The sequence below is a fragment of the Emydura macquarii genome, unplaced genomic scaffold (assembly GCF_026122565.2).
Source record: "Emydura macquarii macquarii isolate MOO-44397 ecotype Brisbane River unplaced genomic scaffold, CSIRO-AGI_Emac_v2 contig_820, whole genome shotgun sequence".
NCBI classification, from domain to species: domain Eukaryota; kingdom Metazoa; phylum Chordata; order Testudines; family Chelidae; genus Emydura; species Emydura macquarii.
Window position 1 is genome coordinate 1,205,008 of NW_027130957.1, and position 18,274 is coordinate 1,223,281.

General features: G+C 46.0%; 1 protein-coding gene across 3 annotated transcripts; it reads right to left on the reverse strand.

Annotated features, from left to right (window-relative positions):
• Nucleotides 1-839: 839 nt before the first annotated feature.
• PIGV (phosphatidylinositol glycan anchor biosynthesis class V) lies at nt 840-14,226 on the reverse strand. Of its 3 annotated transcripts, XM_067543315.1 has the most exons (4): nt 14,162-14,226; nt 9,075-9,235; nt 6,102-7,274; nt 2,231-4,521 (listed from the first exon to the last, which is right to left on the reverse strand). In XM_067543315.1, exons 2-4 carry the CDS (start codon nt 9,159-9,161, stop codon nt 4,210-4,212), a joined length of 1,572 nt encoding a protein of 523 aa, XP_067399416.1. In that variant the 5' UTR covers nt 9,162-9,235; nt 14,162-14,226; the 3' UTR covers nt 2,231-4,209. The 3 variants fall into 3 exon arrangements, with proteins under 3 accessions (XP_067399417.1, XP_067399416.1, XP_067399415.1); XM_067543316.1 differs by lacking the exons at nt 2,231-4,521; nt 14,162-14,226 and adding an exon at nt 840-1,937 and having other exon boundaries at nt 9,075-9,945; XM_067543314.1 differs by lacking the exon at nt 14,162-14,226 and having other exon boundaries at nt 9,075-9,945.
• Nucleotides 14,227-18,274: the final 4,048 nt, after the last annotated feature.

An 18,274-nucleotide genomic window follows, 5' to 3' on the forward strand; every position in this document is an offset into this window, starting at 1 on the left:
ACAGCCCCCCATCTCCCTCACTCCTGAGCCCAACACCACCACAGCCCCCCAGATCCCAGACCCGACTCCCGCTCTCTAAAGCCATCACAGCCCCCCACCCTGAATGCTACAGCCCCCCAAATCCCACTCCCCCAATCAGTGACACCACATAATCTCCCCCCAGGCCCCAATAACCCTGAACACCACATTCCCCCCAAGTCGCTTAAACCCTCTAATGTCACAGCTGCCTCAGCCACTCCACCTCTCCCATGGCTGGAAACCTGCCCTGCGGCCCCCATACCCTGTTCTTCTCTTAAACCCATAACATTCCTATAAACCACACAGCCCCCTGAATTCCACTCACCCCTAATCCCCAACCCTAAAAACCTGACATCCCACAGCTTCTCATAACTCCTGTTCCCCCAAACACCCATTCCTTATCCTGCAATGCTACACAGTCCCCTTCCCCACACAATCCTGTAACCCATCACAACACCCCATAGCCCCCCACAGGCCCACTCACCCCTTGCTCCCACACCATCACAGTAAATGTTCCTTGTGGCTGGCAATGGCAACTTGCAGCTCCTTCCCTGCCTCTTCCAAACCCATAACACCATTAGAATACAAACCCATTCCCCCTGCTCAAACCCAATTATAAGAGCTCCCACAGCACAGCCCCGGCTCCCACTATCACCACCACTATAATGCATGCCCTTCTCTACCTAGGCTGTAACAGCCACCTGGGTGATGGTCCCAACTTCAAGCCAGTTGTAGCTCACCTCCCACTAGACACCTTCCCCTTACAGACCCAGCGTAACTGGAACTCCCTCACATAATTGCAGCCCTAAACAAGCAAACAGTAACAAGTCAAATTATTTTATTATTTCCTTTTCTAAATGTTTGCAGTAAATTTAGTGCTGATAGAAGTTGCTGAGCTGACAACCCTGGAAACTGAAGGCCTCTGTTTATCCACAGGACAGGTGCATCTCAAGTAACAGCAGGATATGTTTTCCTAACCCACACCAGGTTTCATCTCTCTTATGGAGGGGCCACCCATCGGCATACAGGGAGAGTTCAGCCTGCCTGGCTCAATCCTTTGGCTCTCTGGGTGAGAGCTGGGATACTTGTACCACTTGGAAACAGATTGAGATCATTATATAGAAGTCACAAAATGCCATCAGACTGTAACCATTTTTGGTCACTACAGACCTGGTCCTAACTTCAAATAGTATCCTGACTTTGATGGAAATCTATAAAAGAAATTAAGGATACGACATGTCCTACTACCTAGATAATCTAACAATGAAGAGCATGGATATAGGGAATAATACTGCAGCAGAAACACTGAGAAACGGACTTTGAAGTGCATCAGGATACAACCTTCTCTACAGCCGTATCTGGTACACACGGCAGCAAGGGAACCATCAATTTCCTGCCGGGCAGTTTGAGTCACATCCCTACCGTTATTGTGGTTGCTATTTCTGTCAGTTTCTCTTTTACGCCTTTACCATCTATTGTGGAAGTAGGTAGTTAAAGGGCACAGCCCACGGTGAGGTTAATGAACTAACGTTTCAATTCTTTGGCCAAAAATTTTCATCTGGCTCTTTGTTCAACCCCACAGGAATCAGTAGAATTGGATAGTGTGGAAATAAGCACAAAATTTGGCCTTACTTACATTAAATTTCACAACTGTGTGTGGTCAGAATTCAATGCCCTTTGAGTTCTCTAAAAGCTTTATGAAATGAGATGAGGACATGATTAGATTACACATTAGTTAGGTCTGGGGGAGAGAAACATATTTTGAGTGAGGCATGTCCAGGAGAGCTCCTACAACCAAGAAACAGGTTCCATTGGATTGAGTCTGGTTGGTGCAATAGGGCGCCTCTTCCCACTTCACAGAAATAATCAGGGGCAGGAAAGCCTCAAGCAACAGCAGCTGAAGTCCAGGAAGTGTCAACCTGTGGAAACAATTATTGAAATGGCATCAGCAAGATAAGTCACGGTTGCTGTGTGTTGGCTGGCAGTTGGGGCCTCATGTTCAGACTCTGGTTCCTGTAGTTTTATGAGTGACTGTAGCCCTCTGTCCCCGCTAAAATGTGGTGCTACTCTGGGAAACGATTTCAGGACCCCTTGCTATTGTGTCTCAGGGACTCCAGCTCAAATGTGCTTAGTTTATGAGCTGTTTTTGACAACCAGAGAGATACTAAAAACAATGAGTAAAGACAGACTTGCTGCAATTTATAAAGAGTTTTAAATTTAAAATCTTTATTCTTATTTATCAGTGCAATGTCTGATTAAAAATATCAGCAGAATTTTCATGTAGGGAAGGCAAAGATTAAACACTGAAGACACACTTGCCTTCTACAGGCTGCAAAACATGGACCCAATCCCACAAACAGATCTTTGCGGACAGATCCCTGCAGAACCCAACTGATTTCAGTGGCAGCATGCAGAAGCATGTTTTGGGAAATCTAACTACGGCCTCTTCCAGTTAGCTGGAGGGTTTCAAGGTATGTTTGTTTTTAAAAGTTTCATTATCAATCATGTTTGCTACTTTAGCCTATCAGTGTGTGGGAAGTTAGGTATATTCCAGTATGCAGGCATGCCTGCTTTTCATTTCCTTGAAATCTGGCCCTTCTGGAGTTGAAGGGGTGACAACTGCCAGCACCTCAGAGGAATCTTCCAAATTGACCTGCTGCAAGCAGGATTTGAACCAAGATGTCCAGTTACAAAAACAGCTAATGTCAAAGGAGGATTGCCAAGCTTTTGGGAGGGGGGAAAGTGTAGCACCCTAAATTATTAACTGGCCATATATGTATAGAACTCTGATGATCCAGGAGTCTCAGGGGACACTCAAGGTATGTCTACACGGCAAGAAGAAACTCATGGCGGCAACTTTCAGAATCCAGGTCTACAGAATTGGGATTGCGCTAGTGCTAAAAATAGCCGTGTAGACATTCAGGCTCAGGTGGAGCTTGGGCTCTGAAGCTATTTTTGGCACTGTAGCACAAGCCCTGGGAGCCTGAGTCTGTTGAGCCAGGCTCTGAGACTCACTGCCACGGCCCTCTGCTTGCTGTGTAGATGTATCCCCAAAGCCTTCACCTAATCAAGAGCTGGAGATGACCACATTTACAATTAGCTTGTTCTGTTTCAAGCTAAAATCAGTAATGCTTTACGCTTCTTTAGTGTTTTCTATAAAAGATCTCAAAGAGCTTCACGCATTCATGAATTAATCTTCACAATCCTTTGGTGAGAGGAAGCAGCATCGTCTCCATTTTAAGAGACAGTAAAATCAGGGCATAAAGAGGAAGTGACTTTCTCCAGACTACACAGCAAGTCAGCAGCAGAACTGGAAATAGGAATCAGGCCTGAGTCTGTCTGCCCTGCTCCAACCAGAGGGCAACACTGCTGTTTAATGAAGTAGGCAGGAATGTTCATTTCCCTCCCTCGATGTCCAACTTCCCATGATAGTACTCTCCACGCTCTAGGCCCTCTTACACTGACTCCCCTTGCTACCATAGGGGGATCCCAAAGTTAGAGATGCCTTTTCATTTAGGGGGGGAAAGCGACTCCTGTGAAGTCCACAAACTTTACTGACCACATTCAAACACTCTGCATTTACTCCTGTGGATTTCCACATGACCCAGCTTGAGAACCTCTGAGCTGTAGCACCCTAGACCATTATTAACAACTTTCTCTAGGGACCTCTTCAGACATCTCCTTTGTAACTCCACCTGTTCTCTATGATGCAGAAAGGGCTTGCGCAGACACTCCTGCAGAAAGAGGAACACACTAGAAAGGCTTTTCACTGTGAGCTAGAGGATGCTTCCTTGAGTTTCTCCACCACCCCAGAACCCTAATTTTTATTCTATAGACACATCAGCTATAATTTAGCCTATAACCAACAAGCATTGGACAATTATTAATTCTGGTAAAGTGCTTCACAGAAGACATAAGAATAAAAAGATGTTCCCCACCCCAAAGAGTTTACAGATTAGATTTTAGCCAGTAATGATGACAAAGCGTAGGTGGGGAATGGAATGGGGAAGGATGAGGCTTGCAGCAACAAAAGCACAGAGTCGTGCACATATTGGGGGCTCTGTACCTTTGGAAATAAAAACAAAGATAGTAGAATCAATTCACTTATGTTAAGTTTTAAAAAGTGTTTAAATTCTGAGCAATGATTCTGTTCCCATTAGCAGGTCCATCACAAATACATGTTCTCAAACTCTATGTCCAAGGCAGGAAGTTGCAGTGTAGGATCAGTCCCAGCAGCCAGTAGGACAGGAAGTATCCCAGAATGCATTTGGTGAGAGGGGAACTTATTTTCCAGTTCAGCAGTAATCTCACAATGGGGTTTTCAGAAATCCCTTTTCCGAACCATAGAGAAAGAGAGCTGCCTATACTGGGCTTCTCAGAGAGGGATGTTGCTGTATGGACAGCAGCTCCTTCTTCCCACAGCAAAGGCTCATAGTCCTGGAGCAGATGAGCAGAGAACCAATACAAAACTGGAGTGGATGAGCCTAGGAACCTGGTTAGAACCTGAAAACAACAGGGGGAAAAAATCACAATTATGTGCCTGTGACTTTAAGTGACCCTGATTCTGAGGAATGAAAGGTGCAATCTATCTGCCTCAAACACTACTGACAAATTGGAGTGAAATATAGCCCCGCTTTATGGTGCTAGAATTTATTATTATACTTGAAATAAAATGCCTCTCAGCTCAGGGTTGCTTTTATAAAGACATCTGTGAAAGCAGCCAAGTAACCTCCAGGTTACAGATAAACACAGCCCTGCAGAAATCTGTACTAAAACCCCTACAGGAGTCTGTTTCTGAGCAGAGTTACAGCGACAAGGAAGACTTGAATCTTGCTAGCTTCCTCCAAGAAAAGAAGAGATCCAAACCCTAAATAAGAAGAGGAGGACTATTTTACAACCTTCCTTTTTTTTTTACAACTATCCTTACAACCTGAAGGATCCCAAAGCACTTTACAAATGCTACGCATGTAGCATCACTAAAATGCAACCACCTCTGTGGAGGAAAGCAACAGCCAGCTGGAACAGAGTACTCTGCAGAACAGTGTGGAGAGGGGAAACTATGGCCTAAAACAACTCCCCCTGCTCTCCTGGAAAGCAGTTAGTGCAATACAAGATATTACCTCACCCACCTTCTCTCTCTAATATTCTGGGACCAACATGGCTACAACTACACTGAGACCAACTTCTGGAAAGTGACAAGGACACCCCTCCCCTCTCCCCCATTTACTAAATTGAATGGCAACTAGTTTGTCTTCTGTGAAGGACAAAGGACTGACTGAGTTAACCCAGTGGTTCCATAGAATCCCCTCTAGCATATATGTCCTGTAACCCTCCTGAACCCTGAAGGGGCTAAAGTAATCAGAGGGACTGACTACTATCACATAGCAGGAATCCAGAGTCATTCTCCACTAATCCCTGCCTGCTGAACACATGCAAACATTTATATCCATTGATCTGCTGGGGACCTGCAGAGCAATGTCAGAGACTGGAGAGGTTATTGAACAGGATCCCAGGTGAGAGGGGGCAGACTCCTAAATGAGGAGTCCTGCCCATACACTAGGAGGCAGGAGTAGAGACAGTACCTCCTCCACTTGAGTTTTTATTGAATGCTTTATGACTCACATCTGGGGGTTCTGGAATCCTCAACTTTGTACTGCCACTAGCCATGTTTTAAGTGGTCTTAAAACACTTCTAGAGACTGGTACAGGTTACAGAGCCTTTCACTTCCAGGTCACTGGTACAAGTCCAGTCCAAGGTGATAGTGGCCCAAAATCTGTACCCCCTGACAGCTGGCTTAGCAACACTTTGCTGTCTGGGTGATAAACATGTTAGAAACACCATCCATTAGATATGTGGACAAAGTGAAACAAGATGGTCACACCTGGCACCCAATGGGCCTCTTTTTAGGCAGTCTCAATGAAAGAAAAGAAACTAAATGGCCAGGGAAACTGAATGGTCATCTCTGCCCTTGTCCTTGTCCTGTGGCTAGAGAACTTCAGTCTCCATGCCTGTCAATCAACCACCTTGCCCCAGCATTCAGTTCCTTTAAAGACACCATTGCCATGTCGCTGCAAATGTCTCACCTGCACATGCATGCAGAGGATTCCGAAGGCCAGAAGAGCCATGGCATGGACCACATAAACGAAGACACTGGGGCAGCAAAATCCTTCCGCTGGCTTATCAGAGCCCTCTCCTTTCCTTCCTTCCTTCTTTCTCCTCACCAGGCCAAGCATTAAGCAGTGCTGGGGATCTGCAGTGAGGTAGACCCAAGTGGCCCAAGAGCCCAGCACAGTAACCGGCACAGCTAGCAGGAAGTTGGGTACCTGTTTAGGCTCAAAGTACCTTAGAAAGCCCACATTCCAGTAAACAGCTTGAATATAAGAATAGATCACAGGGAGTCTCTGGGAGCACCAAGCAGGTTTCACCCCATTCATGGCTGCTAGACGATACCCCTTATCCACAGCCAGCTGCAACAGTGGCCTGGGAACAGTATGTTCAGGGCTGGTGTCAGGATCACAGAATCTCAGGTAGGCATAGAACTGAAACAAAGCAAAAGGAAACAAGACCCCAGCAGACATCAGAACCACGGAAGCTGCCAAGCGGAGGAGTCGTCTCCAGACGTGAGACGGCTTCATTATAGTCCCAGCACCTGCCTGGAGTTGGAGGGCAAGGTCTTTACTCTGGGAATAGATGAGGAAGCCAGTGTTGATCACCCCATTGGAGCGCACACCAGCAGCAAGGGAGAAGAGCAGTCCGCTGGTCCAGCTCTGCCCTTTCTCCATCTGCAGCATGGCACTGAACACCAGGAAAGCAAACATGCTTTCTGAGTAAGCAGCTGTCATGAACACATTGGCAGGGGTGAGGCAGAAGAGGATAGCAGAGAGGAAGGCCATCCTGCGACACCGTAGCACTATGCACCCCAGCTCATAAAGGACAACAGCTGCAAGGACTGAGAGGAGAGCATTCAAAAGCACCGCCGACAGGAGCAGGCGGCTCCGTAAACACAGCAACCCCTGCAGGGGCCACAGTGTGACCTCTGCCACCGCTCGCACACTGAGAGGGTACACTGGAAAGAAAGCGAAGTTGTGCTCATACAGGTAGCCGTGCTCAGCTATGAACAGAAAGTGCTCTGCATCCCAGTGTGATAAGCCTCCCAACAGCCATTCCAAGAACCAGTCACAGAGGCTGGGCTCTGACAGGCGGGGCGGAGAGAAGGCATCTGCTGTGTGATCCGGGATCAAGAAGTTAAACAGGGCCTGGAAGAAAGAAGGAGAGAACTGAAACTAACCAACAATATCTTACTCCCAGCACTGAAGACAGTCAAATGGACTCTCAAGCAGAAGGACTCCAGGGATTCAAAGAGTCTTAACTCCAAGGAGCTAAGAAATTCAGGCTAAGGATATGTTTACACAGCAAAGAAAGGTGTGTTCTTAACTCGGGTTAGCAGCTCAAGTTCAATGCCAGGCTCCTCATGTGCTTTAGCTCGAGGTACTAATCTGAGTTGCCATGTCTTCGCTGCTCTTTTAACCCAAGTTAGTGAATGTTGCTTAGCTACCCTGAGTTAAGAATACAGTTTTTTTTTTCTTTCTGTATAGCATATTCTGAGAATCAGGAAAAGCTTCCAGGTGGTGAGACCTATTAGACTATGAAATAGTCTCTGGTGAAAACTGAAATCACTTGGGACATTCAAATCTGAACTGGACAACGCTCTTGAGAATACGCAGTGAAAAATTCAAATCCTGCATTAACCTCTGTGGTGCAGGAGGGGGAAATGGAGATGATCCAGCAGGTCTTTTCTTTCTGTAATGGCTGTGATTTTGTAGCTAGATATGAAGCACAGATTACTCCTTCCTAATCCAGAACAGCGCTAACTCTGTAGGTTATAATGAATATGCTACTCCAGCACCTTCCGTCTAAGCCTCTCCAATTGCTTCACAGTTATTAAGTTTCACAACCCCCCATCCTGGTCAGATAGACATTTTGATCCCCACTTTAGATAGGGAAACTGAGGCACAGAGGAAAGGGTCTTACCTCTGTCACACAGCAGGTTAATGCAGTGCCCAGGCCCCTTCTCCAGCCACTAGATCACATTCCCATTATTGCTGCTGTTGGAGCTGACACAAAAGCGTCCCCTCACCTTCATATTAGAAAGGCGAACAAGACTCCCAACAAATTAGTCCCCTTATGAGTTTGCTGCATTCACCATGTTTTAACAGATTAGAGAAAAACAGAAAGCTCAAGAGGCTAGGGTTCTGAATTTTAAAGCACTGTAATACCCAGCCAAATGAAAGTCACACAGCTGACTGTGCAGTCCTGAGGCTTAAACTGTGGAATTAGGGGTGTCCCTTGTACAATTATGTCAGTGCTGGGCTGAAAGGAGAAGAACAGGAAAGAAAAAGGCTGTATTTAACAAACTAATTAAAAATAAATAAATGTTGGTGCTTTACAGCGAACCCCACGTCACCGGGAAACTGGCTGGCTTGGGAGACTGGTATTCGGATATGGAGCCTTTCATCCCTCAGATGAATGTTCAGTAGAGACCAAAAGTTACTATCTGTTGGCTGTTTGGTGGTGTTCAATCTCTTTCCCAGTTAGATTGGTTTCACTTCACAAAAGCCAAAGCAGCAGGGCTCCTTGCTGACTGTCTCAGCAGACATGCTGAAGAGTGAATAGGACACAGGCATTGAGTTGTCCTCATGCCTAGAGATAACAGTGCCTCTAGGATTGAGACTTGAGAATGGTTTGCATGGGAAGATTGAGGTACCTGTTTTGTGGATAAACAGGGGACTTCAACCTATTGAACTGTCAATCCAGCACTTTCCAACAGCAATGAATTCACACAAAAGTGTTAATTTAAAAATAAATTAACCATGTCAAACTTCTATTTGACAGCAACATGCCTTCCCAGGTGCCGCTAGTGGGCCTCTGCATAAGAAGTCCAGTTACAATCAGGGAGATCATGATAGCTCACAATACACCCTGCAGTATGGACGAGGTAACTCTGGTAGTATATTACATTTATTACAATGTTTTGTGTTCGTTAACAGGAGACTTGCCTGGAGCACAAGTGTCAAGGCTCTGCAACACAGTGCAAACCAGATGACCTCTCGGACGTAAGGGTCTCTTCTATTCATCAATTTCATTCTGACCTTGGAAGTTGCCTCAGCGGGTCACTGCTGCTTTCCATAGGGGAAATTCTCTCTCCAGCTTTTGAAACCTGAATTAAACACAGAGCTCAGGGACACAAAGAGGTATCACAGGCTTCAGCTATGTTTGTAAGCTACAGATCATTACTTACTGGCCAACACTACTTCCTTCATAAACCTAAGGCTGTAAACTTGAACAAGAAAACGTTCCTTCTGGAAGAGACCATGGTTCAGGGGACACTGCAGAACCCTCTTGGTTGACTGCATCAGGATACTGTGTATGAACTGAAATTAACTTCGATAGCATCTTAAGCCTGCATAGCTGGGGAGGGAGGATGGTCACAATCCATGCTCAGTCCAGTTTTAGTGCACACATGTACCCATCAAAAGCCACCATCATTCATCACTGCTCCCCACCCTGCCTTTGCTGGTTGTCTCAGCAGACACACCAATGATTTAAGCCCATTTCAGCAAAGCACTTAAGCACACATTTCAATCCCAATGAATTCAATGGTACTCAAACACATGCTTCACTTATTAGTGATGGACTTAAGTACAGGCTTACAATTAAGTCTGCGCTTAAGTGCTTTGCTGAATTGAGGCCTAAACAAGCCATGGAGACTGACTGGTTCTCTCTCTATCTGAGTGAGTGGTTTAAGGGCAGGGCTGGAGCACAGCTGGTGGTGTGGGAATGTCTACCCTGCTGTTGTCCATCCTGTTTTTGTTATGGAGAAACAGCAAACTTCAGCCTTCAATGCTATCAAATCAACACCTTCCACCACCACTGAATTCACCGGCCATTACAAAGTGGGCTAGAATCCCCTCTCAGGGTCTCAGAGCGACCACTCAAGCCCTCCACAGAACAAAGAAATCATTGTCCGGACATGACATGCTTGCAGAACTCTGTTCTCTCACTGGTTTTCTAATGCTCTGGCAGGGGTCCCTGCTCACTAGAGTGAGGGCATCTGCCTGACTGAAGCAAGTGACATATGCTAAGGGGAATCATCTCCCTGTACCTTAGCTAGGGGATTTAAGCCAGTTTTAGTCCTAAAGCTTTTCATACACCTTAGTATTCTGGGCTGACACTTCCAGAGCAGACATGAGAAGAACAGACCCATGGCAATGAAAGGCAGCTAAGTAGCCTCCAGATCTGCTATGCTGTTCTCTAGGGTGTTTTAGGATAAACGAGTCTTTCCTTGGCCACATAGCCGTTAATGCCTTCTTGCTTTGAGAAATGGTAGGTGCTAGGTTGTCTCTAGGTTCACACTCTGCTCTCCACCCAGTCATTGTGTTGATTCAGTTTTCTATAATACAAATGAAGAGTTCAAAGCACTTTACAACTTTCACGAATTAGGCCTCAAAACACCTTGTGAATAAAGAAATGGCATTATCTTCATTTCACAGGTGGACAAAATGCAGAAACAGAGAGGTAAAGTGACCCGCTCAAGGACACAAAGCAGGCCAGTGGAAAAATCGAGAACAGAACCGGAATATGCTGAGTCCCAGTTCTAAGCTTTAACCATTAGACCAGGCTTCCTGTTTTCTCTCACACAAAACTTTTGGTTTGGCTCATATGGCCCTGTCCCTCCCAAACATTTACAGCAGCAGATAAAGTAATTAACATGGGGGATACACTACCAAATCACGAAGTTATAATATTATGGAGGGGGATTTCAGCTCAGCTATACATTCTATTAAAGCACATTCACAGCTGTAAAGCCTATTAAAGTATATAAAACATCAGGGGCAAAAAATGTCTAATCACCACTTTGGTGATTTAAAAAATCCTAAAATGAATTTGCCAAGAAGATCCAAATCAAACCGTATGAAATGCTTGTTTCTGTCATCAGACACCACACCCTCTATCAGAAGCCTAGAAAGAGCTGCAATCCACAACCACCATACTGACAGAGAACACACTGCTGTAGGGGTCTGGATGTCTTTACATGAACACCACCACCACCAAGTGTTGCTCACAGGACCACAAAAACACCAGGGCGGATAGAAAAGGGACACAAGGAGCAAAGGTGAATTAAAAAAAAAATCTTCATGGAAGAAAAGTCAAATCTTATGCAAAATTAAAGGTGAATTTCTATCAATGTTCAGTATTTCTAATCAGTTCCTTGTTTTTGGAAAGGAATTCCCTTTGCCCCTCCCCATTAATTATGCTATCAGTAAGGGTATGAACCTCAGTAGTACAGATGTTAGATAAATCATCAGGTAAATTAAAATGAATTATGAAAGGTCTGTAAAAATCTGTAGTGTTGATTGTCCACCACCAGGGGACAGCACGCTCTTACTGTATTGGCACTTCCTCCCTCCATACACTATAGCAATCAGATTCTGGTTCGTTTATAGGATTCCTATTAGGAAATTCATTTCAGTGTAATATTGAAAACACTTATAAAGCAATGATTTAGGCATCTCTCAGTATTTCTGCAATCTTCCTTCAGATTAAAGGGACACTTGAATTAAAAATATATTTACAAGAATGTTCTTCTCACCAACATCTTAGATGAGTAAAACAATTGTGGAAATCCAATTCACTTTTCACAATTTATATTGCTCACTGTTTGCATTTGTAGTGGCTTGGATAATAGACAGCCTAGTCATTTTCCCATTTGTTTCTAGTCAGCTTCAGTTTCTGGTCCTCAGGCACAGGCTAAAATGTTTGCTTATAGCCACTGCACCATTTATTACATTGTTAAAAAGGGAACATTTCTATTGATCATAGTTTTTTAAGAGTTATTTGTGCAAAACATATGCACTGGGTCTAAAACTATCATGACGTGTCCCCCTATATTTAATTTGAAAGAACTGCCCCACTGGACCACATTTAGAGTTGATTTAATGGCCACAAATTCACTGAAGTCAACAAAGCTGAACCTGCTTACAGCAGCTCTGAAAACGGCCCAATTAATCTTGCACACACTAGTATAACTCCAATTCTTTTGCCATTTTCTAGGTTATATTTTCAAATGTTTGTCTCGAAAAACTACGATATCTAACTACAATAAGAGAGATTACACCCCAAAAATCACTTCACAAAACTCACTTTTATCAAACGAAGCAACTTTTTTTTTTGGTTCATGGACTCAAACTCATTATTTTGCTGCTTCTTTCAGATCATTCAAATGACAAAGTTTGCACCTGGCATTTAAATTAGAATGACAAAAATGAAACAAAATTGTTCCTCCTCGCTTTGGAGATAACAGAGTACTGCAATTTGCAGAGACGCCAGCAGAGGTTAGATCACTGTTGAACCCCTGAATTGGAGCATTTTCAAAGTTGGAAGACAATTATTTAAATAGCTTGTGTGTTTATTAATGGATTAATATTAAACATCATAGAATACAAACAGCATTTATAGACACAAAAGGGCCTCAACCCCAATAGAGGTCACTTCAAGTGTTTCCATTAAGTTCACTTCTATTGTTACAAATCTTCCTAAAAAGGCTATAGACTAGAGAATGCTTCAGTATCATGATTTACTCCCAGGTCTCAGATGATGTGTTCAGGCAGGGAGATCTCATCTTTTCATGCCTTATAATTATGATTAATTATATTAAATATAATTAATCATGCCTTTTAATTAACTGACCTCTTTTAAAAGGGTCAACTAGAATGTTGCCAGCCCCAGGAGTTTAAAAAAAAAAAAAAAAAATCATGACATCCAGTCCCAGTCCTCCCAAAATTATTCTGTTTACATGTCAGGAGATTTTAAAAAAATTAATCCCACAGTTTGAGTCTGACTTCTGAACTCTTGGTGGAAAGCCCCTAGCACTCATTTGTGCATGTGTTTCCAGATGATACTTCATCCTGAGATGAACTCCAAATGTACAAAATTTCCCTCTAATTTTCACTTCCATTGTTAGATCTCCCCTTCCTGCAGCTAGAGAACATCTGGGCATCCTCTCCTTCCAGGACTGGGAAGGTGGGGGAATTGGTTTCCATTTAATTCATTGTCTTATCATGACATGTTGTCAAAGAAAAGGGACAAAAACATCCAATCTTTACACAGTGGCATTGGATCATTTTTATGCTTGGACTTTCAACATAAACTGACAAGACTATAAACATTAAGCATAGACACTTCATGAATTTTTGTTGCTAGTCACGTATAGGTTGCAGCCTAGGGTTAAACACAAACATTCTTGTCCTGTATCCACTAGAATTTACAATCACGTTAATTAAGATGACTAAAAATCCAAGCGTGGCCATACTCTCGGAGGTGGATACAGAACACTAAGTACTTTGTCCTGCAGGAAAAGGGTAGGTAGGGCATTCCAAAAAGTGCACAGAGTTGTAGCAGCTTCCAGGCCGCAGAGCTGCCCTTATCCCTTCTCTCCCCATCCCCTCCCCCACAGACCCCACACTAAGTTTTATGGGAGCTGCTTTCCCATGTGTCCAGGGCCACTCATTTGAAAGCAGAATAATTTTAAAGCAGATTGTAAACGTCCCGCCCCCCAGGCACATTCCTATGGCGAAGGGCTTCGGGGAAGTGCGTTTGAGTGAGTGTAAACGTAAAGGCTCCCAGGGTTTGGGGGCGGGGGGGCACGAAGCTCCCACAAAGTGCCCCAGGGTGGGAAAGTCCCTAGAGAGCCCTCCCCCCACAAACCCACAACCCAGTGCTGGAGACCCAGGCCTGGAAACAGGGGGGAGGGGGAGTTGGTGGGGGGGGGGGGACACAGCCCCGGGACAAGCAGCAAACTGGGGGGATGGGGGCAGGGAGAGAAGGCACGGGGCGAGTCCCTGTGGGGCGGGGGGCACCGGGGGCGAGTTCCTCTAGGACGGGGGTTGGGGGCGGGGCGGGGCGGGGCGAGTCTCCCTAGGGAGCGGACTCGGGGAGTCTGTGAGGGCGCCCAGGGAAGGGCTCGGCGGGCAGCCCGGGCCCGGGGCTCCTGACGCGGAGGGGAGGGGAGGATCTGGGACGAGGCTGCCCCCGCCCCCCGCGCTGTAAGGGGCTGCAGAGCTCGCGGCCCGGCCCCTCCCCCCACCTTGAGCACTCAGCGCGGGCCTGCCGAGTCCCGCTCCGGCTCCATCATCCCGCCGCCACCCAGCCACCGCCCCCTCACTTCCGCCCCGTAGCGAGCACTTCCGGCGGGCAGGCGCGCGGCTTTGCGCGCCTGCGCTGTGGGGCCCGCTGAAGCCCGCCCGGCTGGATCACGCGACGCGCCTCCCTCGTCTCTCGGGGGGAAGGGCAGGGCCGGGAGCCGCCCTCTTTACTAAGGGCAGCTCGGCTACGGGCGGCGGCTGCTGCTCCTCAGAAGAGCGCGCGGCGCTTTCCCCCGCCGCAGGAGCTCGCGAGTCGCGCTACCCCCATCCCGCGCGGGGGGGAGGGGCTCCAGCGACGTTGCGTCCCGCCCCTCCCCCGCCGGGCCTGAGGGGCCAGGCCAACTCCGGGCCTGTCGGTGACCCTCGGGGAGGCGGGGCGGGAGCGATCCCTGCCCCACCCCGCAGGCCCGCGCTGCGTCCGGCCTGCTCACAGCCGCCCGCCCGCTGAGGTGCCAGGGCCGGGGCGCTCGCCCTCAACAGCCCCCGCCGGCTGCAGCTGCCTGGGCAGAGATAAAACCCAGCCCGTGAAGTGGGGGCGGGGGAGCAGCTGGGCCACCCCCCACCGGGAAAAAACGGAGCGACGGATCCACCCCAGCCAACCGCGGGGGCGGCCGAGGCAGGGCAGCGCCGGCAGGTGCCGTTTAAACCTGTCCCAGGCTGGGTGATGCTCGCCGGCTTTGTGCTGAGTGACTCCCCCACCCGCTGCAGAACCGGGACTCCCCTGCCTGGGCCTGCCTGCCCGTTACCGGCTGGGAGAAGGACGCGACCGGACAGCAACACTGAGCCCACGTCTGGAGTCCTGGCACCTCACCCAGCCCCTGCACGGGACCAGCTGCCACAACCCGCTGCTCCGCCGGGGCCTGCCCTGGAGTTGGGCTCTTCAGTGTCACCCCCATTCACGTGAAGAGCTAGAAAAACAAAACCACAGAACAGCCCTTCCACTACTAGAACTCCAGCCGCCCCCCGCCTATTAAGGGCCTAGCAGTTTTCTCCGAGCCTAGACAAGCACCAGGACTAGGGACTCCTGGCAACCAGCTGAGATAGTCCAGGAAAGATCTTCCATCTAGGGAGATGTTGTCACACAAGGGGAAAAAAAATACATTTTCTAGTTTCATCTACTTCAGAGAAATAAAATGAATACTCCACTAGACGTAGCTTACAATCTTTTACCACAACTAGGGCTAGATGTAAAGGGAAAGAGTCAAGCAATTGCAAGAATACGCACGGAAAAAAGTCACGAAAGGCATCTCAGCCTTTCAGAAAGTTATGAACCTGACTTGAGCAGGTAACTTGACATGCCTATAAAAGCGATAGCTAGAATGCCACTCGAAAAGATGTCTAAAATGCAGTTCAGGGGAGCTCAAAGTAAAAAATGCCCCGTTTGAGAAGTAACGTACAAGATTAAAATTTCACACTTAGAAAATTCTCTCCACAAAGCCAGCAGGAAGAGCCTGGTTGCATGTGGTTATCACTCACATTATTTAAATGTACATCCACCTCGACAAAGATTTCCTGCTCCATGTCTAATACTTCCCCTCTCCATCCCACAACTGGACAGACAGATTGGAGGACAGAAGGTAATGGCAAATTATCCCCAGGATAACAAAGCTACAATGGCATTCTCATTCTTAGGGTTGTGGTATTCTGGGATCCTGTTCTCATTTAATAGCTATAGCCACATAACATGCCTCGTAAAGTGGCAACTAAGCAGTTTGGGTTTTTTTTAATTTATAAAGTTAAGTTTTTCTAAGAGACCTCCTTGGCTAGCTCAGTGTAGTCAAGACAATTTTTTGATGTACAGATACTGAGATACAGGTTGGCAACCCTCAGTGACAAATACGAACTAGCTTCCTCCCAACCAAAAGCAAACTACAGAGCAGGCACTGACAGTTTATTTGAGAAGTACCAGCTTGGTTCCACTATTGTGTTCTTCCCCTCAGGGACGTATGAAACTCATACTGCAATGGTGAGACGCAGCTAGATTCCACTCTAGCAATGCTGTTCGCTGTGCCTGCTTTATGTCACTAGCTGCACACCAGAGTGCATATCGGAGGAGAGACCTCCACCCCTCTAGTTATAAAAGACCATCACTGTCTATCTTCCCCACTTAAGCCCTGTCTATTAAGGAATTTTGAATGATGTAATTACAGCAGTACAGCCCCTAATGCAGCTATTACTACACCAGGATGAAGTCAGCAATGCAGCTTAGACTAGTAACATACCAAAGTACATCATACAATGTTACATGCTATAGTGCATTACTGGGTAACATGCCATATTTGTACATTATTAACATTACTTATAGTGAAAAAGGCTCCACTCAAGATCTTACCCAGAGTGAATAGTGACATACCAGATTTTGCTTTCACCTTCACTGAGACCTCACTAAGTTTAATCACATCAGTGAGCAGGACTTCAATAAGGGCACCAGAGTCCATCAGGGACACGTTACAGCAAAATACTGTGAAGGTATTGTAGAGTTTTCGTCAAGAGAAACCTCCAAGTTATTTTAAAATGTTGGGGTATAATCTGTTGTTCTAGTAGTAGACCTGATTATTGTTTAAGTGGACAGGCATCTTCACTCGTACCTTCAAAGGAGGTTCATAAAGCTGCTTCAGTCCAGGCTCTGACTTGAAGATGAGAGAACCAGTTTTCTATTCTATCTTGCTAGTGGGAATGATAAAAGGCAGCATAAAGCTCCCTGGGTCAGGAAAAGGACTTAGGTTCCAAATTTTCCACAGGCATTCCCTGAAACAGCGGCAGTCAAGTGAGACTTGCATTCTGTTGGGCTTAAAGTCAGGGTGGACTCAAATCCCTAATTACAAATTATGGACACTGCTTGTTCTCACTGTTTTCTATCTGCGCTAACGTATATCTTTTTTAGAAGACCACTGGAATATGCATAAATCAATCCATCGTGCAGGAAGCATGTTAGGAGTTTCCCCCCTCGGCTCAGATAACTGGTTAGCAGATATCAGTGGAACTGGTAATTATTGGTAGCTTCATTTTTCTGTGCCGCCACACAGCATTCATTAGCTGTGAAATACCTGAAGTCCCCTTAGGATGAAAAGGAGCTGTGAGCCCATGAGCAAGTTATTGGACATAAGCCGTTGGCAGCACCATGTGGACACTGCATACATGCAGAAAGAATTTTTTTCCTGTAACTGTAATAGGCACTTGATACTTTGGTGGCCACCCCAGTAATTAGCACACAGTGTGAAAATTAAATGTAAATGGCCTGAAGTTCTGCACATGCCTTTTTTAAATAAAAAAAGACGACCATCCAAGATACTTCTTTATAATGTTTCCCAAGGAACTAGGGTTTAAAGATTCCCAAATACCCATCAGCCAAGCAAGAGTTATAAATTACAGTGTTTGGTTTTTAAGTCCCTGTTTATCACCAATAACACCAACACATTGTTAAAGACCAGTTAAAGACCATCCCTAACGGAAAGTGGGTTTCAAAGATAGGAATTAGACATGCCAGGGAGGGAGGGTGAATTACAAAAGCAAGAACCATCACCACGGAACACGAGGTGTTTTTGGTTTCTTGAACACAAGGGATATTCACATTGAAATAATTCACCCCTTTTCCTTGGCTGGTTTTTTTTTTTTTTTTAAAAACTTAGATGAGTTCAATAATGGAATCCCACCACAATTTCAGCACCACTGTTTTATGAAGAGCTAAGTAAATGTATACATTTACTAACCAACCATAACCTATTAACTTGCAGATCATCACATCCAGAACAAGGCCTACTAGGCCACAGACTGAACTTTGGTTGCTCACTGGAAACCCCCCTCCTTTAAGGGAAGTCAGAGTCCACACAATAAAAAATACCAAGAGAAAGAGAGGGGGGGGAGATTTCTAAAAAAAATTTCCTTCTTTCAAATATCAGAAGGCAACTGTTTCTCTCCCTCTAAGTTGTACTTGTTTCTTTTTTAACCTAACAATGAATGGATCCACAATTAGCTCCCAAGTTTCCACTACAACATTCAGATTCTCCCCAGAGGCAGAATTTGTATTTAGGAAGCCAAGCCACTACCCACTATGG

Excerpts from the sequence above, each read along its gene's own strand:
- PIGV (XM_067543315.1), bottom strand. The coding sequence starts at position 9,161 with ATGAAATTGATGAATAGAAGAGACCCTTACGTCCGAGAGGTCATCTGG. Across the intron at positions 7,275-9,074 it reads CCTTGACACTTGTGCTCCAG|GCCCTGTTTAACTTCTTGAT; the intron begins GCAAGTCTCCTG and ends TCTTTCTTCCAG. Across the intron at positions 4,522-6,101 it reads TCCTCTGCATGCATGTGCAG|GTTCTAACCAGGTTCCTAGG; the intron begins GTGAGACATTTG and ends TGTTGTTTTCAG.